The sequence below is a fragment of the Carassius carassius genome, chromosome 32, assembly GCF_963082965.1.
Source record: "Carassius carassius chromosome 32, fCarCar2.1, whole genome shotgun sequence".
NCBI classification, from domain to species: Eukaryota; Metazoa; Chordata; class Actinopteri; order Cypriniformes; family Cyprinidae; genus Carassius; species Carassius carassius.
The window spans coordinates 29,457,588-29,484,169 of NC_081786.1; the positions used below are offsets into that span (position 1 = coordinate 29,457,588).

Below are 26,582 nucleotides of genomic sequence, written 5' to 3' on the forward strand. Positions count from 1 at the left end.
GTTGCAGTCACATGCTGCCATCGAGAATGTAAAGAAATTACAAATGAAATCAAAATGGCTATTAACTCCACTTATACGTCTCTTGACTAAACTAACTGGGTCGTTCTTCATTTGTAGTGGCAAGTGTCCCTCTTTACAATAAACTTTAAATACCAATAAATCATAAAATGTTAGCATTTTTGTGTTCTGTATGGTAAAAACTATTTGTGCACTATTAATAATTACATTATTGTTTTAAAAATACACATTTAATTGAGTTTGAGAGATTTTTTTTGAGAGACATTTGGAACAAAATATGCATGTCCCCGCCATACCTTAGAGAGGTATCATGGGATGTAATTGCAACTAAATAACATTTTTAACACAAAAACAGGTTTTGTTACATTTAAGAAAAAAACTTGTATCCCCCAAATTCATGTCTGTGTTGTTACAATAATGGATTTAGCCTTTTTAAGAAAAGGGGGAAATCTATTTGGACTACTTCCTGTGTGTAAAGGTCACTGCCGGTGCTGGTTGATCTGAGGGGTGCAGGGGGAGTTACAGTACTTCAAAATCTATCCGACATTTAGAATTTATCAATTGTAATTTTGTTGTCTTTTTTATGTATATCCATTATATATATCATGGATCAATGAAACTGAATCCTTAAAGTTATTAATTTACTTATTAATTATTATCTAAAGTTGCATATCCCTGCTCATTTTAGAACAAACCAAAATTTAACTTCAAATATTGGTAACCCCACAGACATATGTGGCTGTGTCACCAGTGTTTGGTTGAAATTATTTAAAAATCGAAATATACTTTTTATAGATTTAATGCATATAGCATCTCATTTTAAATGCACAGCAATACTTTTTATCAGAAAAAAACAAACAAGCATTTTTACAAATTTGCCTCTCATTTGTCACCCCAATTGAAGAAAGACCCAAATAATGTGCATAAGATTTCAAAATTCTTCAAGTGTCCTTTTCCAAGAAAAAAGAAAAGAAAAGTTGACTCCTTGTTTTGCACTCACAAGCACGTCATATTTTGTCCAATCAGATGCTCTCTAGAATAAGTTAGCCCCTCCTCCTATTACTACCTGCCACCAACAACAAGCAGCAAATCACAGTTCACAAAGAAGACTAAGCATGACAAGAGGGTCTTTTAAAAGTGTTACACACTAGGAATAAAACAGTTCAGATCAGAAACCTCTGGAGAAACTCCTGCAAGAACTTCTTCCAGTGCACTCTTAAAAATAAAGGTTCTTCATTGGCATTGATGGCTCCATAACATTCAAAAACATTGTTCAGATCATTAAAATGCTCTTCATACTAAGAAAAACTGTTCTTTAAGGAAAATATTTGGGGGGGGGCACTTTAGTAACCTTTATTTTTATGAGTGCAACAACAGCACAAGAGAAGATCTTGAAATATAGAAGTTTCTTTGATTCAGCCAGTTGTTCTAGGACGAAGGGTAAACAGCAGTAATATGACCGTCTGGTTCTGATCTCACTGAATCCCATCACTTCTCCAGAATCTCTGTGCAATCAAGTGTGCTAAACTAGGAAGACATTCCCACAACTGACTGTGTCCTCAAATAATCTGGGGCCCGTCTGGACTTGGACAGGGCCCAGAGACACATGGAAAGTTGGTGGGGATCATTTTGCACTGACCCTCTGATGAACAAACAGACCAGACAAACCCCGCGAATGCTTTTCAGATGTCCATTTATGAACAAAGGGATTAAAACCTCGTCATGTGAACAGAGTCACAGCTGCGCTCTTACAGTATCACCTGCCTGCAGCAATTCATAAGAACTTTAGTTACATTATACAACCCTTAACAAATGGAACTTCTCCTGAAACTTCATTATTCAAATATTTCTTGGTGACTTCAGTGAAATAAACAAATGCTTAGAAATTATTTAAACTGCATGGTTTATATCTCGAGATATCAGCATTGGCCATCAGAGAACTAGATCCATCATTATTTTTCTTGTTTGTGTATTTCTGTGAGCTCCTGATCTATTTCTTTGGCTATTTTAAAGTGTTACTATAAATACAGAAGGCTCTATGGAAAGCCCCGTCTTACTGTTTTCAGGGGAGCCCTGGATCATGTTGAATTTGTGTATCTCTTTAGCGTAGTATTCGGTCTCGGTGTTGTCCTGGCCGCAGCTCTGGTGTCGGTCTCGTCCTAACTCCTCCAGCAGTTCCCTAGTGCTGTTATAGAGGGCCAGCACTTGATAGGGCACCTGATTAGGGCCCAGGGTCTGCGGAGGGCTGGTCAGCCGCAGCTTGCTGAGGATCTGACCCCGGATGGCCTCCACCCTCTTCTTCTTGATGTGGTCGATGTCCACCGTGGTGCAGGTGGACAGAGAGAAACTCATGGTCACACTGTTCAAGAGAAGGAAAAACAGCAGTCCTCTGCCCAAATGCATGGTTTGTTCTGTACACTTGTCACACTAGTAAACACAGTTCCAGTTCAGTTGAATAGGTTTAGAAAGATAATGAGACTAATTCCAGGTTGTCCTCTCTATGGGCTGGAGTTCAAGTGCTGAACCTGTTTCCTCCATGAGAGTCCATTCTGCAACTTTATTCCATAGAAGCACTACACAGTAATCCCATAACATCCTTAAACATCCATCACTGGCGCTCTACAAGAAACCAGACTGTCAGCATAGCGTCCCCCAGCCGCATTTCCCCCTGAACCGAGCGCTGTGAAGGACTTTTGTGTGGAGGACCTCGGTGTCAGACTCTCTCTCTTTCTCTCTCTCTCTCTCTCTGTCTCTCTGTCTCTCTCTCGCTGCTCGCACTGAACTGCAGGCTGAGGCTTATTTCGCTCCTGCTGCGGTTTTATAGTCAGAGCCGGAGTGACGTGTTCGGTGGGCGGAGCTCTCCGCCGCTTTCCCATTCATGCAGTTGCTTTATTTATATAATAGCTAACGCATAGAAAATGTAATTGCACATTACGCAACCCAAAGCAATGGAAACGAGTAGAATATTTTAGAAATGACTGCAGACCTAATTACCCAAACGCCAAATGTCCTTCTCCGTTGCGCACACACACTCAGTCTGACCGCTGGGTTTGTTAAGCTTGTGCGCCTTCTGCTGGAAGTTTAGACTGATACCAACATAAACTGATATCGTTCTACGTGTATCTCAACTTTAGGTCCCACTTTATATAGATGGTCTTAACTACTATATACTTACATCATACAATCTACTGATTGTGTTCTCGTGAATTGCTAAACACTTCTGCTCTTATTGAGGAGGGATACAAAGTTAGTGACAGGTGTGGTGGGTAGGTTAAAGGGTGGCTTAAGGTTTAAGGTGTAATATTATATATGTAATTACAGAAATGAATTACAGATGTAATTGCACGTATTTCTTAAAAAATATAAAGTGCAATGTAAAAACATGTTTGTACACTATAAGTGCATTGTATCAAATTATTAATTTAAATGTAATGACATAGTAGTTAAAGCCACCTAATATAAAGTGGGACCTAATTTTATGTAGGGGAGAGCGGGGTGAGATGAGCCAGTTTTTACTTATAGTGTGTTTAAAGCAAGCATATAAGAGTAATGGATCCAACTTAAATATGCATAAATTTCAGGGTGTGGTGCTCTGTTTCATTGGGTATAATCACTCTGGGTCTAAAAAAAAAGTGGTTTCGTCAACTCGCTCCGCAGTGAGGGGTAAATTGAGCCTCATGCTGTGTCATGGGGTGGATGGGTGGATGAATGACTTCAACATTTTTATCTAAAGATACAGTTCACACCCCTGATGGTGTTTTTAAAATTATTTAAACATTTCAGAACAAAAAGTTCAAATTGAAGAATTGAGAGAGGAAAAAAATAAAAATAAAACACATACTGCAACGGACCTTACAGAAATGTGCTAATAGTACTCAACATTCCACTTATAAATGTTGCAAAGAAATACCCTTTCATAAAAAAACCAGTCATCAATTTTCATAAACAAGGCATGATTAAAATGTATAGAACAACATTAAATTTAAAACAAAAAACACAATCATGTTTGGTCTAAAATAAAATGTAAATGTACATCTATAATACTTTACAATCACAAGAGCAGTTCATCCAGCAGTTTAGAGAGTTAGAAGAATTTGAAAATAAATTATCAAGTATTGCATGGTCTTTTCTCCATCACAGGGTGAGTAATGTAATGGGGCTGATGATAAATGAGACGTGCGGATCCACGTGCAAGCTTTTATTAGACAGAGACGTGGTCATAACAGACCTGGGTCAAACAATGGGCAAACAGGTATATAGAGGCCAAGACACGAGAATAATCCTATGGCAAGCATGGGTCTACGATGAGCTAACAATATCCAGAGGGGTAGACAAGAGGAGTAATCAGAATCCAGAGCATAGGGTCAAAACATGAGTAACAGGGAAAAGCAAGAAAAAGACTAAACTATGAAAACTAGAAACAGAGACAAGACTATGAAAACTAGGAACTGAAACAAGACTATGAAAACTAGAAACTTACATGGAACGGCTTATATAGCAGCTATCGCAAGGAGAGGGACATGTGCAGAACAATACTCAGCAGTGTGTGAGTTGAGTGTACTGTGTTGTGTGAAAGTGTTTGTGGTGAATTAACGGCAGTTCAAAGACTGGATCATGACTAGTAAAATGGTTAAATCTTCAAATATGTGTGTGATCATATAACCAATTTTGTTTAAGGGTGTGTAGAAACAAGGTGGCTCAACTTCCCCACAGGCTCACTACAAGTAAATAATAGTTAGTGTTAGTGTTAGTGTACACTCAGTAGCGTTTCTAGAGAAATGCAAGACATTCATTATGATATTCATGTAAGTAGATCTTTATTTTGAGCATTGTAACCTTCATTTTACTGTTTCAAATGCAACTGAGCAAAGCAACGTTTTCCTCATGTAAGATCTGATGATCTTCATTCAGATTTCACTGTCCATGACATACTTCAGTTTGCATGAAGTCACTGATGTCCCGTTACAGTGGGAACTCGCATTTCAACATTTCTATATATGGCGAGATCCAAGTGGCTTAAATCAACATGCACAGGCAATGTCCTAAACAATATAAGACCCCAGATTACTGGCACGAAACCAACTATTCCTTAAAAAACAAAAATAAACAATACAACATGACACAGGGATGTCAGAGCCCTCGTTGACCGTTACTGTCCCACGGACAGCACAGAAGTCACACACATTACACCACAGTCTCTCAGGGACAGAGAATACATCTGAACTGTGCTTTTGCTTTCCATTTATATGTGTTTATATTGCCATAGGCTCCATATATGACCTCAAGTTTTAGAAAATGTAATAAAATAAACGTCAGGGGAAATTTCAACCACTTGAAATGATTAAAAAAGAAAGAAAGAAAGTTCTTCAAGCTTCAAAATTCAAACAAAGATCATATGAAAAAGATAAAAAACAGACAGACTTCTATTTAGTTTTTTGCTTTTGTACTAAAAGTAGTCTATTTTTACACATGTATTACAGAAGTCTATGATCTGTTATAGGGGACAAGACATAAAGAAAAGTGACACAATAAAATTTTTTAGCATTATTTCTTATTATTCTAGATGACAAAATTCCTAAAATGACCCATATTTCACTAATGACACTAAATTCTCTCAATATTAATTTAAAATTATATTTATGATAATCCACTGTGCTTTAAATAATAGTTTATTATCATGGCACAGGCCTAAAACAGGGTATAACCACTGATCGATCTATATATATCTCTCTCTCTCTCTCTCTCTCTCTCTCTTTCTCTCTCTCTAATTCTCTATTATAGATCAGTGGGTAGGCTATATAACCATGATATCATGTACAAACATTGCACATTGTAATTTTTGCTGTTTATTAGCCTTATTTCTATAATTATAGCCTATAGAATGACCAACACACATCAAACTCTGGGTAACATTACATAAGCTGTGGATCAATTAGGCTACATACGAAACTTCTCGTTATTTGCTTTGAAAGTCAGCAGTAAAAATTTTTTTTGACTTTGCATAAAATTCGCACATTTGGGTACGACTGATGGAATTTGCCTTTGGCTTATTTTTTTTATTACTTTTTTTTTTTTGGAATCTGCCTTTGATGTGACGAGGGTCGGCGCTGGCTTGACGTCACTTCCGGGACGCGGCTCCGTTAAAAATGGACGATAGTCTTCAGTTGGCAGACGGTGGATTGACTAAAAATGTGAGTTGAATACCTATTAAACTGTTTTCGAGATTCGTGCCTTACTGTAAGCAGTCAGACATGTGCAGACACGGAGCAGCTCGCGGAAAGCGCTGCGATGGAAACTGCAGTCCAGGAGTGTTGTGTGTGTGGGCTAAACAACTGCTCTCCTGCCGAATCACCGAGTCCTACAGATCACTCAGCTATAATAAACAGAAATAACACGATCGAGTGTCGTTTGTAGACTCGTATGATCCTCTTCTGCAGCGAGTAAACAGAGCTGACGCGTCTCGTTGTCATAGCAACAGTAATGGCGTCCCGTGGACCACATGCATCAATAAACATTCAAATCCAATGACACGATACTAACTATTAATATATTCATATGTTTACATCAGGAGTAAAGATAGTACAACAAATACCACTATTGCTATGTATCAATATAGTCTTGCTTTGCATTGCAGTAATGTCAATATGAGAATTGAATGTCTGTATGTATATATATTTATATTTCTTTCTTGTTCACTCTGGGATGGGGTATGAGCAGCTTGTTGTTGCCAGGTTTTCACTCTGATGATGATGTTGATGTTGATGATGATGATGATGGTGATGGTGGTGATGATGATGTTGATGATGATATTGTTGGTCAGGTGGCCAGGTCAGGCAGAAGAGCTCGCCAGGCGGCTGAGATGATGAGCGCTGAAGACTCTCGTCAGAGGAGATCCTCTTCATCAGTCAGTAACGCAGCAGAGGTCAGTCTCATTCATCTGAACTGAAGAACATGTCACACTCCTCTCCTTCGAGGGGACCCTGTGTTTCTTCACACAGTCTGGGGACCTTGGGTCATGAATGTGGTCAATATGAACAGCTTTGATTCACGTCTGCTTTACCAGTCCATGCAGTAAGATGTCTCTAATATAACAGATTATCACACGAGACACGCTTTTAATAAATAATAATAACTGTGCTCCATGCGTGAATGAACAATAGGGATGTATACTAACAATATATTGTGTCCCAAATACAAAATCCAACAATATGTGTCATGGATAGTTCAGCCCAAAATTAAAGTTTAGACATTTAATTTAGGCTTTTATTCACATATATAAACCTTGATTGACACACGAACACAGAGAGGATAGTAAAACAGCAGTACCGTAAATCTAGAAGCTCACACATTTGAGCTCCCTATTTGAGCTTCTATTCTGGTTAATGAACGATACATTTGGGAAATGTTTAATTTTTATCACATGTCTTACAATAACAATATAAAAAAAAACCTTAGACCTGTTTGTGAGAGTATGATATTGTGAGATCAGTGTATAAAAGTGAATCATGACATGAGTGTATTGAACACAATGGTCTGTCATTATTTTTTCTCACCATCTAGGGCTGTATTTGAAAAAAAAAAAAAATAGGAAAATCAGCTTTGGTATACTGCTCAATAACATGCTAAAAACCAATATTAAAATATATCATAATTAGTGCTGTCAACGTTAACGCGTTAACGCATGCGATTAATTTTTGTCTGGTTTAACGTGTCAAAATATTTAACGCAATTAACGCAGCATCCGTATTTTCTGCCATCCGTTGGCTAGCTTTACATTATATGATCACGCTCTTATTCATTTAAATGCTTTTAAACATTTCAAGCGCGGCAAGACAAAAGAGAATGCGCTGTCTGTGAATGCCCTTATGTGACACACACACACACACACACACACACACAATGCATAGACAGGGCGCCAGAATCCAGTTCTCTTAAGCGCTTGAACTAACAATAAACATCCCAAAGTGCCAGTTTTGTCGTTTATCATCATAAGAGCAATCTTAAATGATTTATATAAAGTCTAAAATGAACAAAAAGAGTTGTGAGAGAATGAGGCGAGATCCATAGACAGTATATAAACGGTGAGATCCGCGTGTCTGTCTGCTCTTAAAGGGACAGCAGCCAATAAAGCTTCCTGTCAGTAAAGTTAAAGAACAAAGGGAACAGAGAAAATGACTCGCTGCTCTTGACTAAATAACTTTTGTAGCTTTAATAAGGATTAACTATTTAATTTATAGTTTATGCAGTGCAGACTGCATATAACTTTGATAACTTTATTAAATTTCTGTATATTTCCTAACTGTTAAGACAGGAAGGGCAGGAGTAAACATGACATTTATTATGGGTTTATGTTAGCATTGTTTTAAGTTTACTTAAATTAAAAACTGTTTTGTATTTGAAGCCTAATAATAAATGTAAAAAAAAAATAAAAATCAGTAGCTGTATTAATATCAGTAATACTGGCCTTCATTCATAAAAAGATGCCATTTAAACAAGTATTTAAAATATACTGTCTTTATGTTGTTTCTACATTAATTTGATTAACTGTGAAATTATTACATTAAAAAATATATTAAAAACGTACAAAAACATTTCTTTTTTTTATTGCGATTAATTGCGATTAATCACAGAAAAAATGTGTGATTAATCTAGTTAAAGTTTTAAATCGATTGACAGCACTAATCATAATGCATGCCTAAAAACGTGATATATTTTTGCCAAATTGAATATATATTGAGTCTTTTGAAGTTCTTAATACATGGCTATTTTAGTGTGCATGCGGTGCAAGGAAGGCAGTATTAATGTTGTGAGCTGGTTTGTTCTGGTGTGTGCTATTTTAAGGAGCTTTCTCCCTTAAACGTTAACTAAGGATTGTTTGAGGCATGTATGCTGAGGTCTTGCAGCGTGACTGCAGGGCATCGGCATCCGTGGCATGCCATCTTTGGTTTGTCCCCAAGAGCGCTGAGAGCCGTACATGAATTCTGCTCGGAATTCTAGCTATGCTTTTTTTTATTTATTTTTTTTCTGTTAACTTTCCAAATTAGGCTGCGTTTTACAATGTAAAACCAGGATTCTCAAGTCCCCTGTGACCTCACATCTACATGAAATACATTTTTCTGGCATGAAGTGTGACAGGCCTGTTTTCCATGTCTTGATAGTCAGTTTAATTTTGCTCCTTCTTTAAATATGTATGCTTTACGCTCTAAAAGCAGACACATCTGGGCATGCAGCACTGGGATCTGTGTTGCCTGAAGACATCTTCACAACATTGATCCTCATGTTAAATACTGAGACTGTTCACTCTTTGATCACTGATTAAAAATATATATATATTTAAATAACATATGCACAACAGTTCTTTCTGGTCCTTGAACCTGAAATATGCGGTTTGTTAATAAAGATGAATGAAAATTAGTTTTGAGGTTTTCGGAGATGTGAGCTTCAGAGCGTCAGTTTAGTGCTCATGAACCCACTGAGAGCAGCTGAGTAGCGATGGTTTTTATGAGTCATTGACATCAGAGGGTCAGTTAGAATTTTTTGAAGCATCGAAAATACATTTTGGTCCAAAAATAGCAAAAACTTCGACTTTATTCAGCATTGTCTTCTCTTCCGTGTCTGTTGTGAGAGAGAGAGTTCAAAACAAAGCAGTTTGTGATATCCATGTAACTGAATCATTCGATGTAACCGGATCTTTTTGAACCAGTTCACCAAATCGAACTGAATCGTTTTAAACGGTTCGCATCTCCAATACGCATTAATCCACAAATAACTTAAGCTGTTAACTTGTTTAATGTGGCTGACACTCCCTCTGAGTTCAAACAAACCAATATCCCGGAGTAATTCATGTACTCAAACAGTACACTGACTGAACTGCTGTGAAGAGAGAACTGAAGATGAACACCGAGCCAGATAATGACTCGTTCACGAGTCAAGAACCGTTTCTTTCAGACGTGTCCGATTCGAGAACCGAGGAGCTGATGATTTTGAACTAACCCTTTAAGTATGGAGGCTGAGAGAGCTCAGTACGCTGCAGCTTAAGAAAACACATGCAAATAGAAAAAGCACAAGCAAATAAAGAAAACCTCTTCATCAGTTTGACAACACGTGCTGAAAAAAACTCAAAATACAGAAATGTGCTGCAAATACTCACAACACAACCAAATACAGAAAAGCATTGCAAGTAGCACAGACCACAAAAGAAACCTTATGAAAATTAACCTTGGTTTTAACTACAAATAAAACCAAAAAACCATGGTTAACTATAGTTAAACCATTGTAACCACAAACTAATCATGGTTTTTGGCATATTAATTACCAATTGTAATGGTATTGCCATATGGTTAGTGATCTCACCTTTCATTGCTTGTTGCAATTCCCTTAAATATTTTCGATGTGGTCTGTGCAATGGACAGTGCATTGGGATCTCTCTGCCACAATAGTATGACAAAGATACCGCATTCCTCAGGGGACATTCAAACTTGTTATAATGTGAATATGAGATTGAGCTGATGAATGAATGCTGTATCAGATGCAGGTAATCACACTCACTCAGTCTCTCTCTCATAATACTCTACTGTACATTATTCAGTGAGCTTTTAATACAGTCATACTTTCAGTAAAGCAACTCAATGTTCCTTCAAAAGAAGTTCTAAGGTGACGTTTTTGTATCATTAATGGCAGCTTGGGCTCAGCTGTTAAAATATCAAACTGTTGAGTACATGGCAGAAGTACATAGTTCTGCATTCAAGCTTTTAAAACCCTCTGTGGTTATTTCTTATTTATTTACACACTCAGTGTTGTATAAATGCAATATCACACTCATAGTCATTTGATATCGCTCTGTATCAGCATGGCACTTGCCTACAGCACTTGGCTTGCAGCCTCATGAGCCTTTTATGATTTCTAGACAATAATTATGCAGTATTTTGTTTTTGTAAAAATGTTTATTAAGGAGCGATACGTACCACCTTAAACTGAATTTCAGGGGCATTTTTTTTTCCTTTTATATGGACATATTTTTCTAACCTTATTAGGTGTATGCATCACAGTTTAATCAATACATTTAATTAGAAATATAGATCCTCTGTAGACCGCTATGGAACTACTACGTTCAAAGCCCAAAAGGTATTGTAGTAAGGATGTAGTCCATGTGAAATCAGTGGTTCAACCTTAATTATATGAAGCTACGAGAATACTTGTTGTGTGAAAGAATCCAAAAATAATGACTTTGTTGATTCAGCAATTTATTGATTCAACTATTTCTTCTCTTCCATGTCTGTCTTCAACTTGTGTTCACGATTGTACCATGTCGCACCGTTATCAAATTGTTATGGTGTGGTGAGTGTGAGGTGACCGTGACAGTCTCAATATCAGTTTGGCATCATGCCAGCAATTTCATTGATGTGTTGTTCCACAATAGTTTGTTCTATCAAAAAGCTTTTGGTAACTGTTTGTCAGCATAGTCTGATATTCTGATGTCTTATAGTCAGATAATCTGAGTAAAATTTGATGAAAATCAGACCAAAGATCTACGAGGAGTTCGAAAAGAGTTTCATAATGTTTTAAAAGAAAAACAAAATGGAGGATGGGACGTTCGGCTGATTATGGCATAATTGATTTCTCTGTTCTCGGCATTGATCCAAGGAATCTATGACCAGCCAAAAAAAAAATGCTTGGCCCCTAATAACAAGACACTAAGGGCCAGATTTACTAACAGTTTATGGCAGCACAATCCCCTTTTAGCATTAACAAGTTTTATGAAAAGTAATCTAAAAGTAGTTAAAATGAGTAACCTAGATTACATTACAATTTTACATTACTTTACCATTACTCACTAATGGTCTACAATTTGTAATTGATCTACCCAGCACTGTCTTCAGTACAGGAGATTTTTATGTGATTTTATTCAGGTGGAATGATGGAACACTCTTCTGACATCATTCACTTTTCTCGTTCTTACTGTGAACCACTTTACTTGAGTTGCACAAAACGACTTGTTCACTCATAGCATCTTATCTGAGGCAGTATGCACTGCATCCCAACCCCCCGCAGTCATCTCTGAGCCCTGACATCAGGATTTACTAATGGCCCCACTGAAGGAACCCAGGAACGGAAGGATATTTGCTCTGCTATGCTTTTTTTATGTTGAAAGTAACTGAATTCCTGCGGGCTTCTGGCTTATTTTGCAGACCCAATTTGGTAATGAGAAATATGTTTTTTTTTTTTCAAGTGCATTCTGCGGGTTGCCCACCCTTGTTGTGCCCCGAGGAATTCTGTCATTTTAAAGCTCACAGAACCTTCGCCGTAACCCAATTGACTATTTTCAGAATGAAAGAATGAGAGGGAGATGAGTGGGTTTTTCCCCCTGTGAAGCTATTTTGGGTCATGTATGGCCAGAGCAGTTCCCACACTTACATACCACTCAGACCCCTTCAGCGCTCTCCCAGTGTCCTGCACTCCTTTTATTTAGTCACAAAATGTAACTACATTATGTATATTAATCATATTGTCTGTATTGTATTACAGCTTATTATTTAAAGTTGAGTATATATATGCCCTATGTATGTCTAACCTTTTCCAAATACATACAGTATATTTCCATCTACTATATTGCAAATCTTAACTACTTGTTCAAAATCTATTTTCTCAAAATGTAACTATATTATTGCCCAGCTCAGCTCTAATCTGCTAAATGCTACTAAAACATGCAAATATATTAAGGTATTACAAGCTATAAAGGGTCCTATTTTAATGATCTAAACGCAAAGTGTAAAGCACACGGCGCATGTGCGCTCAGGGCGTGTCCAAATCCACTTTTGCTATTTTAACGACGGAAAAATGGTCCATGCGCCGGGGCGCATTTTTGGAATGGGTTGTCCCTATTCTCTTAATAAGTAATGGGCATAACGTTCAATAAACAAATCAGAGTATCATCTCCCATTCCCTTTAAGAGCGAGATGCGCTCGTGCCATAGCGGATCGCTATTTACATGGCAGAATTTGTTGGCAGAAAAGTTAAACACTTCTCAAGCGAAGTAACCGATCTGCTCTTGCACAAGGTTAAAGCGCGCGAGCAGATCATCTATGGGACAAACAGGAGTCCACCAATGCGCCGCGCGATGAGTCAGTTAATATATATATATATATATATATATATATATATATATATATATATATATATACATGTGTGTGTGTGTACTGGCACGATTGTTCAACTAATTAGCCAATTTCATACATCATTATAAGTAGTAGTAGGCTGGTTAGGACTTGAACTGTAGGGCAGGAGCGCAAAAGCCGTCCAAATCCATATGTTTTGGATTTGCACATCACATATGAAAAGCATCAGATTGTCATCGTACTCATTGTGTCTTCATTCAATAGCAAGGATGCACATCTCATTCTTAAACATGCTGCGACGGCCACCGAGAGCCTCAGTCTTGTCCTTCTTTTTTTTCTTTTCTTCTTTTTTTTCCCCTTTTTTTATTATTTAATTTTTAACATAACATAACATAAAGCAGTACAATGAAAATGCATTAACTAATTCCATTAATCTACTGTAACAACATAAAAAACAGCCCTGGTGGATGTTAGAAAAAATATGGAAACATGTTATGCATAGGTGTGGATACTGTATGCCTATGTGTATGTATGAAGCGATAGCTGCAAGGGCAAAAGCAAAAGTGAAAAGAAAGAATATATAAACTTACATAACGAAAGTAGTGAGGTATATATCTGGTAATGTACATTTCAAGTTCAAGTCCTAACCAGAAAAATGCTTTGTCATTTTAATGTATAGCCTATCGATCATGTGATTTTTTTTTTCATTCTGCTTTTTTATATATGTATTGTTGATGTGAAAGCTTCAAATAAATTTTTTTTTTCTCAAATTAAAAAAAAAAAAAAAAAAAAAAAAAAAGTAGTAGTAGGCTGAATTGCAAATAGGTAGCCTAATTCTAATACACGCAATGACTATCCATCATTACATTTTTATATTTATGTAGCCTACACAATAAAATTATTTACACTGTAATCCTTTTGTTTTTTATATTTGGCATGTTTGTGTGATGCGCATCCCTGTGTGTAAAAAGCAAAGTCAATGCGCACTGTGGACCCGCCCAGAGGCGCATTTTCTACCAACGCGCTCTTTAAATAACAAAAAAATATTGCGCCATTGAGTTTAGACTTTACATAGACATAGATCAGGTTTGAGTTGGTCTATGACGCGGTCTACAGGTGCTGGTCATATAATTAGAATATAATCAAAAAGTTGATTTATTTCACTAATTCCATTCAAAAAGTGAAACTTGTATACTATATTCATTCATTACACACAAGACTGATATAATTCAAATGTTTATTTCTTTTAATTTTGATGATTATAACTGACAACTAAGGAAAATCCCAAATTCAGTATCTTTCAGTAGTGAAAAGGTACAATATTGAAGACACCTGGTGCCACACTCTAATCAGCTAATTAACTCAAAACACCTGCAAAAGCCTTTAAATGGTCTCTCAGTCTAGTTCTGTAGGTTACACAATCATGGGGAAGACTGCTGACTTGACCGTTATTCAAAAGATGACCACTGACACCTTGCACAAGGAGGGCAAGACACAAAAGGTCATTGCAGAAGAGGCTGGCTGTTCACAGAGCTCTGTTTCCAAGCACATTAATAGAGAGGCGGAGGGAAGGAAAAGATGTGGTAGAACAAAGTGTACAATAGGGATAACCGCACCCTGGAGAGGATTGTGAAACAAAACCCTTTCAAAAATGGGGGGAAGATTCACAAAGAGTGGACTGCAGCTGGAGTCAGTGCTTCAAGAACCACTACGCACAGACGTATGCAAGACGTGGGTTTCAGCTGTCGCACTCCTTGTGTCCAGCCACTCTAGAACAACAGACAGCATCAAGAAGCATCTCAAGACAAAAAAGACTGGACTGCTGCTGAGTGGTCCAAAGTTATGTTCTCTGATGAAAGTAAATTTAGCATTTCCTTTGGAAATCAGGGTCCCAGAGTCTGGAGGAAGAGAGGAGAGGCACACAATCCATGTTACTTGAGGTCCAGTGTAAAGTTTCCACAGTCAGTGATGGTTTGGGGTGCCATGTCATCTGCTGGTGTTGGTCCACTGTGTTTTCTGAGGTCCAATGTCATCGCAGCTGTATACCAGGAAGTTTTAGAGCACTTCATGCTTCCTGCTGCTGACCAACTTTATGGAGATGCAGATTTCATTTTCCAACAGGACTTGGCACCTGCACACAGTGCCAAAGCTACCAGGACCTGGTTTAGGGACCATGGTTATCCCTGTTCTTAATTGGCCAGCAAACTCGCCTGACCTTAGCCCCATAGAAAATCTATGGGGTATTGGGAAGAGGAAGATGTGAAATGCCAGACCCAAGAATGCAGAAGAGCTGAAGGCCACTATCAGAGCAACCTGGGCTCTCATAACACCTGAGCAGTGCAACAGACTGATCGACTCCATGCCACGGTGCATTGCTGCAGTAATTCAGACAAAAGGAGCCCCAACTAAGTATTGAGTGCTGTACATGCTCATACTTTTCATTTTTATACTTTTCAGTTGGCCAAAATTTCTAAAAATCCTTTCTTTGTATTGGTCTTAAGTAATATTCTAATTTTCTGAGAGACTGAATTTGGGATTTTCCTTGGTTGTCAGTTATAATCATCAAAAAAGAAATAAACATTTGAAATATATCAGTCTGTGTGTAATGAATGAATATAATATACAAGTTTCACTTTTTGAATGGAATTAGTGAAATAAATCAACAAAAATATTTTGATGATATTCTAATTATATGACCAGCACCTGTATTTCCAGCTCCCTAAAATAGCAATGTGCCAGAAATGCGCCTGAACACACCTCTTTTTTAGACCAGCACACCCATGTGCGCACAAATGGGCACAAATGGTTTTGCTAATTAAACGACGTAGTACTGGATGGGAAAATGCGAACGGCGCCGGACTGAAACTAGCAAATACACTTGAGCTGCGGCTTGCATCGCATTGCGCCGGGCATATGATAGGACCCAAAGAATGTAAAATATGAAGTTAGGATGATATGATAGGTGTTTTAGCTGTATTTCAAATTATGCATTGCAATGTGTTGTATTTTAGGATTAGATGAAATGTATATATACATAGTTCACTTAAGTAGAAAAGTAAAGAAGATTTTTCCGTGGTTTTATACTGTGGTCTCGGTAGTATATAAAATGTAAGTCAGTGGCTAGCGGCCACTTGCGATTCAACAAAAGCATGCAGGCAACATATATTGTTGCTTCTGCTGATATTGAGGTCTTATGAAGCGATCTGATTGGTCTGTGCAAGAAACTGAACATTATTAACAACATTACTAAATGTAAAGCCCAAAGAGTACTTCAGTTCCCTATCTGTTGGTCACTACGAATTATGACTTGATGACCAGGGTTCTAAATTAACTTTTTTGATCACCAGCCAATGTGGCTGGTAACTTTCTAAAGTTACCAGCCAATCAAAATTTCCACTAGCCATTTTTTTTCCGGTAAAAATAACAAATTATGAGTGCCACTGAATGCATTTGATCATTTTATTAACATTGTTGGCATGAAAAACACATATAAAGTACAATGCATACAACAAAATATACACTGACTCAAATTTAAAATTATTAGTTCCCACCACGAAATTGCTTGTTTTGTTTTTTCTTTCGCTTAACTTACATGCGACAATCCTGACAAAGCATTACGACATTCTTGTGATCAAACACAAGCCATTCATAACCCGTCAGCCATTTGGCATTAAATTTTCTTTTCTTTCTTTCTCTGTCCGTAATACGGAGCCCCGCACGTCACCTGTAGGAGAAAAAAATCAATCCGTCCCCTCAGTTTATAAACCGTACTCACGAATTCATAAACTGTTCCCTCGGTTTAACAAATCGTGCCCACGGATTCCCAATCCGTGCGCTCAGATTTTGTAAACCGTACCCTCGGTTTTTGAATCCGTACTCACGAATTCATAATGCGTGCGCACGCTTTCGCAATCCATTCCCACGGATTTGTAAACTGACACGCATTTGAGGCGCCGCCCCCACCGGCAGATTCATTTCTGTTTATTAAGCATTATTTTTCATAGTATCCAACAAGACCACGATCAGCATTCACAAAATAGTCTTCTTTTTAGCGTTTATTTTACATTAATCACCAATAGGATAAGACACAGCCGCCTGTGTTTTATGGCCAAAAAAATAAACGCTAAAAATAAGAAAATAAGGGTAAAAAGCAATACAAAACAAATAATATGCCGTTAATGTTTTCATTCCTTTTCTCTCTAACTGAATGCAATGTTATTTTTGGCCTAATTATTTAATAATAACATTAACAGTGAAGCATGCATCTAACTCCGGCAGGTGGGGTGGGGTGGGGTGGGTGGAGCTTAGTATAATACAATCACAAAAATAAGTCTTCATGTTAAGAAAGAATTGTACACAAGCATTTCCAAAACTGTCAAAGGTTATTTAGAAATAAAGCAATTCATTAATTATTTTATGACAAACATTTTTACTGTCTTGTAATCATTTATTTAGCCTACAAATTAAAATTATAAAAATAACTTTCTTTTTATTTTTATCATTATTATATATTATTATACAGGTTATGCATAAGAATATTTTATCCAAAACAACTTACAAAAGAGGAAAAATAATTACTCCAGAGTCAGTCACAATGGCATGTTTATTGTACAATAATAATCAAGTGCTATTATAAGATTATCACAAATTTAACAAGATTTTGATGCACATCTTTCTTATTAAATCTTTGTATTCCACCTCGTACTACACTTGATAGAGAATCACTTAAGACACTTTGCTGTAGACCCATTCCACATAATAATATTCATTAAAACTGTATGTTAACACGTAGGAGCTTGCTGCATGAATCTGTGAGTACGGTTTACAAATCCATGGGAACGGATTGCGAAAGTGTGCGCGCAGGTTATGAATTCGTTGGTACAGATTAAAAAAACGAGGGTGCGGTTTACAAAATCTGAGCGCACGGATTGGAAATTCGTGGGCACGGTTTGTTAAACCGAAGGAACAGTTTATGAATTCGTGAGTACGTTTTATAAACTGAGGGGACGGATTGCAAAACCGTCGCCACCGATTGATTGTTTTTTCTCCTACAGGTGACGTGCGGGGCTCCGTAATATCCTCATCCCCTGCCTCGTTCCTCTTTTCGCCCCCAGAAATCTGTCCCAACCACCGCCGCATTTAGTTTAATCTATATTATTTTCTTTAATAGCTAACTCCCTCCTCTTTCAGTCTATGTTCCCTGCTCTGGCTCCATTCGTTCTTCTTCCTTGTGTTTTCTGATGGACGCTCTATTCGTTTCCATGTTTTTTCGCGCTGGTTTAACTGCAAACTGCGTGCAGCCAATGGGCATATGAAACGTCATCACGTAGCTTTACAGCACAGTGTTCATGGGAAATGTAGGAAGTGCTGCCAGGGGGATAAATGACCGAGAACAGAGCCTCATGCCATGGATCACCAGCCAAACTGGCTAGTAAGTTTTAATTAACACCCGCCAAAATTAATTTTAACCCGCATTTGGCGGGTTGGCGGGTGTTAATTTAGAACCCTGTTGATGACGTAGGGGACTTACTTGGGAGCCCCAATCCTCTCTGACTTTAAGAGAAAACGCCATAGAATTTGGCTAGTGAATTCTGCATACCTGAGCCACTCCCCGTGCACATGGGAATAAATAGGTGACATGTGCATCCATTCATTTAGATTTTTGCTTCAGATCCGAGTGAGTGAATGAATTCCAATTCCACAAAGCCAATCGTTTCTGAGAACTGGAAAGAGAAGAGGCTGCTCTGGTTGGTGCTATGGCGCATACAGCAGTTTCCCTGTCATCAGTGATTCCCCTGGTCGCTTCAACTAAATGAGAGTTTCTCAAAAAGAGCAAATCATGGATGGCTCTTTTTAAAGATGCCTCTCCATCTGTTTCCTGTTGGTTCAACTTGGTCTTCTGTAAGCGGCCACGATCGTGTGACTCCCGTTTGATTTCGTTTGCCCGGATCATGATGGTCCCAGGTTTTTTTTTTCCTGGTGTGCCGCCAGAGGATTAAATGTCGATCGCAGCATCGGGGGATGTGCTATCATCCTCCGAGGATGAAGATTCGACTGGGCTGCCCCCCTTAAGTGCTGTCTCTGCTGCTGAATCGAACCTTACCCTCTACTCTCAATAGCAGAGTGGCTAGGGGGTACATTGACATTTCGCAGGTGGAAATTGTCCTTGTGTCCTGTCCAGCCTGTAAGCTGTCAGTGGCAATGTCAACGTAATTGGGCTAGTAATGGAATTTTTGGCTCAACCTGGTCGAGATGAGACGTTGACAAAGTTTGCTTTCTTGATGCTTCTGTCTCCTAGGCTGGCCTGTTTGGTGTTGCTGTCGAGGACTGTGCCCTGCAGTCCTCAGCAGCACAGAAGCAGACCAAGGCCATCCAGCACATCCTGCCCTGACTTGATCCTCCACCTGCCACCATTCTGCTGTGGGCTGTGCCCCAGTTTGCTCCTCGTCACCATGGGTGCCCTCTTGCATCTTCCAGAGTGAGCTTCTCGCAGGAGTGCCATGCCTCCTGTGTTCCAGCTGGCCCCAAGTACTCTAAAAAGACAATGTAGTGACCCTGACACGGGCAACCCAGAAACATGGTATGCTGCTCTCCCAGAGGACATGGTGAGTATGGAGCCACTCCTTCCCCTGGAGAATCCTGGATTTGTTCCTCTGCTGGTTCAACAGCAAGCGGTATCCACAGTTTCAAGAGAGAGCAGTTTCCCTTTCCTCCGAGTTACCAGGCTCATGGGTTGAAAGTGAGCAACACACGGCCTCCTCACTCTTGCCCGCAATGCCCCCTATTGCTCCTACCTTGCCTTATATGGACCGGAAAACTCTTAGAACAAGTGTGTCGGCATGTGATCATGATGGATGCCTTCAGTGCGGGCTGGTGCACCATATGCTTTGGCACATGAACTGCTTTGGCACATGAACTGCCTCGAGTTGCTGGCAGTGCTACTAGCCTTGGAGTGCTTCTGGCTGCTGCTGCTTGGCAAGCATGTGTTGGTCTGGATGGTCAACACTGAGACCGTTTCGTACATCACAGGGTTGTCTACAATAATGTTGCATGTCACACCTTGCCCACCATCTGCTCCTCTGCAAGCTCCAAGTTGCTGCACGCTGTCCACATTACTGTGGAGCTTAATCGTGCAGCCGATGAATTCTCACAACCGCTCACATTTCCTGAAGAATGGCGACTCAGACTCGAGACGATCCGGCTGACCTGTAGTTGATTCGGTGTAGCCCAGGTATGCAAGTATGTGTTTCCCCCAGCAAGTCTTCTCGCACAGACACTGTGCAAGGTCAGGAAGGACCTCCTTTCTCAGGGGCTTGGCACCTTATGGCATCCATGTCCAGATCTCTGAAACCTCCATGTGTGGCTCCTGGATGGGATGCGGCAGACTTAAGGGATCTTGCATCTGCGGTGGTAGACACATTCACTCAGTTTAGAGCCTAGGCCTTGAAGTGGAGTCTGTTCATGAACTAGTGTTATTCTCGCTGAGAGGACCCACAAAGATGCATGATTGGAGTAGTGCTTTTTTTCACATTTTCCTGAGACCCTGGACTGGATATGTGCCCAAGGTTCCCACCACGCCTTTCTTCCATCAGGTGGTGAACCTTTAAGAACTGTCCTCTGAGGAGACAGATCCAGCTTTGGCGTTGCTATGTCCCGTAAAGGCCAATTCACACTGCACAAACTCAATCACCAAATACAAGTTGGCTCAAGTTGGCTGTTGGATTTAGAATTTTATGAAAAATAACTGTCATGTTCAAAGTGACCAAACAAATACCAACAAACTTTGAGTCAAAGAGAGTAACACTGTGTCAACACCGGATGCAACATTTGTCGCATCGTGCCACATCCAGTGTAGAAAACTTCACTGATTATAATCAATAGAACCTCATTGTATTTTGTCACGCCGCACCGCTCATATCCAGTAATATAAGTCTGACTGGGGATGAAATGGATGATCCTGTAGCCACAATCAAAATTTTTGAAAGAAAATCAGAAAATCAGAATTAATTGAAAGAGTCTGTGGTTAAAGCTTGCTTTGAGTGAAATATGTGCATTGACATGGCAATGGTTTGAGGCCCCGTCAGATTACGTCAAAGTTTGTTGTAGTTTGTTGGAAAATCATTTCACAATGCTCAGACATTCCACAACCCAATAAATGGCATTTAGGCATGTTCAGTCGGGTGAAAACAAACTCCAAGCAATGCCAACAAATGCCAGCGGGGTAACATACTGATCCAACAAACTCTGACAGACTAGTCAGTTGGCGTTTGTCGGCGCAGTGTGAATTGGCCTTAAGATTCAGAAGCTCTAAACAGCTCTTTGTCTGTTATGGAGGTCAACAGAAAGGGAAGGCTGTCTCTAAGTAGAGATTGTCCCACTGGATAGTGGATGCCATCGCCGTGGCATACCAATCGCAAGGATAGCCATTTTCCCTGGGGGTGAGGGCTCACTCCACATGGAATGTTGCCTCCTGCTATGCGCTGGTGTACGGCACCTCAGACATGGTGGCAGACATCTGTAGAGCTGCGGGCTGGTGGCACGAACACCTTTGCGAATCTCCGCATTGAGCCACTTTCTTCCTGTGTGTTAGGTTACAGGTAAGTGGTGGGAAGAGCTGACCAGTGTCATGCTTGCTGCGCCATTCCCTCTCACCCGGGAATGCGAGCACCTTTTTCCTCCTACAGTAGAGTTTTCCAGATGGGAAACCCTGGTTGAGTGTCCTCCAGCACCCCTGCAGTAAGACTTGGCGGAGCAGTCTGACAAATGGCCCAGTATCGTTTTTAGCTTGCCTTGGTCTCTGGTCATCCCCTTTACTGGGCTAAGTGTCCATATGGCTTGATTCCACTCGGGCGATCCTATATGTGTATTCTTCCACAGTAAGGTTTCCCTCTGTGAACCAGTGTCTTCCCTTTGACAGACCATTCTGTCTGGCTCTGCTGGTTGGACCTGCCTCAGAGTCCCATTCCCTATGTGTCCACATATACTGAGCAAGACAAATTGTTCATTGTGAGTTTGTTTTAAGTTATAATTGGTTTATATGGCAATTAAACTAAGTTAAAATGGGTAACTCTTCTATACATATTTTTATTTTTCATTTTCTTTCCTGATATACTCCAATTCATGCTAAAACACATTAGACATGCTTATTCTGCATTTTAGCACGTTTTAGCACGCATAACGGCATGGCTATCTCCATCAGCGATGTACTTACCTTTCTGGTCCTTTCGGGCACAAAGGTCTGCGAATTTCTGCTAGGGTGATGGGAAGGTTACTACCTTTGCATAGCATTTGTCTGACTTGTGGCTGTTTGTCAACATTTGCAGGGCTACAGGGTTGTAACAGGGTGCTGTTTGTGGTGCTTACCATGAACCCCCTATGTTGTCACGACATAACTCGTGACCGAGAGATAGTTATGTATGTGACCCATCATGTCCGAGACGTTATGTAACCGAGACATTATATCCCCATGCCACCACCTTGAACCATCACTGGTTGCCAGCGACCTGTTCTAGGCTCCTTAGCCTTAAAAGTGAATGAGTAGATTCACCTGTTGCCTATTTATACCCATGTGTTGATAAAAATGTTGTTGTACTCTTTTAAAATAAATTGCAGCTCTAACACAATCACTTGTCAGTGCGGCCATTTCTTAAGTTTCATTTTCTACTGTCAAACAACGGCTTGGGACACTGTTGCCATGTTGTGGAACAACTAATTAGTGCAAAAAAATTATAATTCTATGTGCCAGTGGACCTGGGCTGTTACAAAAACCGGGCGGTGCTCATACAGTATGCACATACTACTCTGGTGGTGAAATCTGCATCAAACACACACAGGCCCTCGAGTACACATAAAAAACGAAGTGTACTTTTGGCTTAACGTAAGTCATCAAAAAATCTGTAGACATCTGACTGGTAGCACACACCTGTTATTTGTTGATCTTAAAGCTGTTGTTTCAGGACATTTTAATAGGAAACTATGATATTGGTTATACCTTAAATACTTAATAATGTGAAGACACACAGCTGTGAATGTGTGTTTGATCTCAGGGACCTCCACCGAAACCGGCTCGTCGGCAGGGAGGATGGGCGGAGGAGAGCACAGGAACCGGATCTGCCAAGTGAGTCGACATCTCCCTCTCTCTGTCTTTCTGAGATACATAAATGTTCTTAATGTTCAGCCTTTCTAAAAGCCCACACTGTTCTGTCCCACACACAAACAAGCACTCCTTACGCACAGTCAATTAAATGCAAAGATAAGGATGTTCCAACAAAATGTCTTCACTCACAAAGCTTTATTAAACAGCAGTGTTTCAGTCCAGCATTTATAAGTGATAAATCCATAAATTATTACACATTTCATAATATTTTATATTTATCAGCCAACTTTTGGACAGCACACATTATTGTGGGAGCTGTGTTTGCATTCCACCGGTAATGTTGTAGTATAAAAAGCTGAGTATTTCTCTCATCCTGTTTTTCTTAATTTTTGTCAAATGTGTGATCTTTGCTTTAGTTCTTTTTCATCAGTGTTAATGTCCTTTTATCTCCGCTCTCATCTATTTGACCTAACTTTAGGTCTTTCATCTCACTTAACAGAATGAATTACATAAACTGCAGTTATAACTAAATCAAATGCTTGTAAACTGTTTTTTTTTTTTTTTTTTTGTGAATCCTGCATCAGTGCTGTAGGGTTTGTTGTGGGCTCCTTGAATCCGCTGCAATTAGGGTCAGTCACCACATGATGGTGTCATTTCCTGTTAAATGAGTTTTACTGGACCGACCAGATCAGTGAGCACTCTTACTGCCAGCGTTTATTTCAGTAATTCACCTGTAAACACTAATGTTTACTAATGTTTTAATTCACAGATTAATAGATTTATTTGAAATAGTTTAGAACATTATTCATTACACATGCATTAATTTATGTTACTAAAAAACAACACCACAAAAAAACAAAAAACTGTAAAATAAATAAATAAATTAAATTTGGCCCCAAACTTTTGAACGCTAGTCAATTCAAGGTTGAAATAAAGAAGTAAATAATATGAAAACATTTTTTGTTTTGCAGATCTTGAATTGATGGTGAATAAAAACCTTTGTATGTCATTAACTGATGCAATGTTAATACACCAAAGTTAATACGATAGTTTTTATTGTACATGAAAACCACCCTGAAAACAAGGGTGGTAAGTTAAGTCAAATAAAGTCAAATTCACCTTTATTTATATAGTGCTTTTAAGAATACAGATTTTGTCAAAACAGCTGAACAGCATTAATTAGGAAAATAGTGTGTCAATAATGCAAAAGGACAATATTTAAAGGCAGTTCATCATTGAATTAATTGAATTATTTCATAAAAAGGAGCAAAGTTCATCACAAGAAGCATTTCCACATGCTCACTATACTGATCACATGACCTCATCACACTGCATATAAGGTTATCAACCTAGAAATTATATTGCATTTTTAAATCAGCTTTGTGTAAACCTGTCGACTGATCAAATAAAACACGATGTTAAAAATCATGGTCAATGTTACATCAGTGTTTGTTTTGCACTGGAAATGGACCTGGCAAATGCAGCAGCTCAGTCTTATGCATACAGTAAATGTGCATACTGTACACAGTAAACATACTGTACATTGAAATGAAGAAGTGTTAGTCTGTCAACACTGCCTTTGGCTCAGTTAACGGGAATGAAGCAAACTCTACACGTCTCTCAGGAAAGGTCAAAGTGTCACTTCTGCGCGTCTGCCAAACTTATCTTGATTCTCTCGGCTGGGAGTGTTAAAGGGCTTCTCGACGCATTGATTCTCCTTCTGAAACAAAGTAATCGTCCCCTCTGAAGAAGACAAGGACTTTTTCTTCATCTCAATGTCACCCTTGGTGCTCAGTCACCGGCGCTCTGTTCCCGCTAATCCCACAGCAGAAATCCCAGGATTTGCAGATCTATCACTCTTAATTGACACTAAATGATCTGTCAGTGTATTGATGAATCTTTGAAGCCAAGTTGTCACTATATATTTTATCCTGAACAACTTTTTCCAGACAGTTGTACTGTGTTTATGGTGCTGTGTTACACAGGTCTTAATGGAGAGCGCCGTATTGAGTCTTAAACAGCGCTTGAGAGGACAGGCAGTGTGTCAAGAGCCGGACACTGTGAGCTAACACTGTGATTATCAGCATCTGCATTACGGTTTACACATTACTTTATTACCCTGTGCTGCTCCTGAGGTTACAAGAGGCTCCAGGCTTTTGGGAAGCAGTTGCATTGTATAATGAACACCTTCCCATCTCTGAATACACAGCACAGCAACTCCAGGATATCAATGCACTAAAAAACTAGATTGTTTATTATCTTAGGGTTAGCATTACATATATAGATTATGTTAAAGACTTTATGAGATGCACATTAATGTCAGGATCCATTAGGTGGTGCTCAACACCAGCAAAAACTAGCTGTATATCACATTAACCCTCTACATTTGACTTATTACGTAAGAAAAATATCATTCTTTGTAACTGAAGATTTTACTTATACCTTTAGACTAAAAATCTAAAACAAATTATTTGTGTATATATTTTTTTGTTGATCCATCAGGCTTTTATGGCTCGTATAGTCTTATATAGTGAAAACATGAAGCGAAAAAAATTATAAATTGTATATAGACTCAAACTGAACAAAAACTAAAATATGGTGCAGATGCTGATATTTATATGATCAAATGCTGCTGCTTGTCCTGTAAATCAATGAGATATTTCTAACAGTGTGTCAGTGAGATGAGATGTAAATGATCCGCACATATAACACAGTGATGGAGAGCTGAAGAAATCAAGGCTCCTCAGAAGATGTGAGATGTTCTGGAGGCTTGTGAAGATCATTCCTCCGCTGAGGAACAGTGAAAGTAAAGCTTCTGGAAACAAACGCTCCTCAAAAGATCCTGAGGATCAGATTTGAGACTCTAAAACATGATTGATGGAGAATCAAGTAAAGCTGAGCTGCTTCAGTCCAGGAAGAGTTCATCTGGAGATATTACTGACCTTATTCTGACCTTTACTGGATCACAATCAGTCAAGATCTGAGTCGAGCTGAAGCTGGACGCTTCTACAGTTACACTAGAAGAGCTCTGACTCTAAACTATCAATCAGAGACAGAAGACCTGCAGGAGATGAGTGTGAAACAGGTTTAACAGAAACGTTTTTGGTTGTGTTAATCATTTCAAGACTTTAAAAATGTGTGTATCAAATATGGTACAGTATTTATGGTACAAATATGGTCAAGTATGGTGATTTGTGATGTCCTCCACAGGTCCAGACGACAGTCGGCCGCTGAAGAGCTGGAGGAGTGAGTTTACACCTTCACTCTTTCACTTTGACACGCAGTGATTAGGAGCTCAAATCTCAAGAATCAGGAATGTTTGTTTATGCTCTTGATTTAAGGAGGAAATTATC

General features: G+C 39.0%; 2 protein-coding genes across 3 annotated transcripts in view; one reads left to right on the forward strand and one right to left on the reverse strand.

Annotated features, from left to right (window-relative positions):
- LOC132113106 (transforming growth factor beta-3 proprotein-like) overlaps positions 1 to 2,783 on the reverse strand; it is a 34,396-nt gene extending 31,613 nt beyond the window's left edge. Inside the window, exon 1 of the mRNA XM_059520937.1 lies at positions 2,076 to 2,783. Coding sequence (XP_059376920.1) covers positions 2,076 to 2,421 — 346 coding nt within the window. The 5' untranslated portion in view covers positions 2,422 to 2,783. The remainder of the gene's footprint in view (positions 1 to 2,075) is intronic.
- A 3,297-nt stretch (positions 2,784 to 6,080) lies between these two features.
- LOC132113319 (intraflagellar transport protein 43 homolog) overlaps positions 6,081 to 26,582 on the forward strand; it is a 31,665-nt gene continuing 11,163 nt past the window's right edge. For both annotated transcript variants that reach the window (XM_059521122.1, XM_059521123.1), the window contains exons 1-4: positions 6,081 to 6,209; positions 6,839 to 6,940; positions 23,180 to 23,250; positions 26,440 to 26,475. In XM_059521122.1, the coding sequence (XP_059377105.1) occupies positions 6,165 to 6,209; positions 6,839 to 6,940; positions 23,180 to 23,250; positions 26,440 to 26,475 (254 nt within the window). In that variant the 5' untranslated portion in view covers positions 6,081 to 6,164. The remainder of the gene's footprint in view (positions 6,210 to 6,838; positions 6,941 to 23,179; positions 23,251 to 26,439; positions 26,476 to 26,582) is intronic.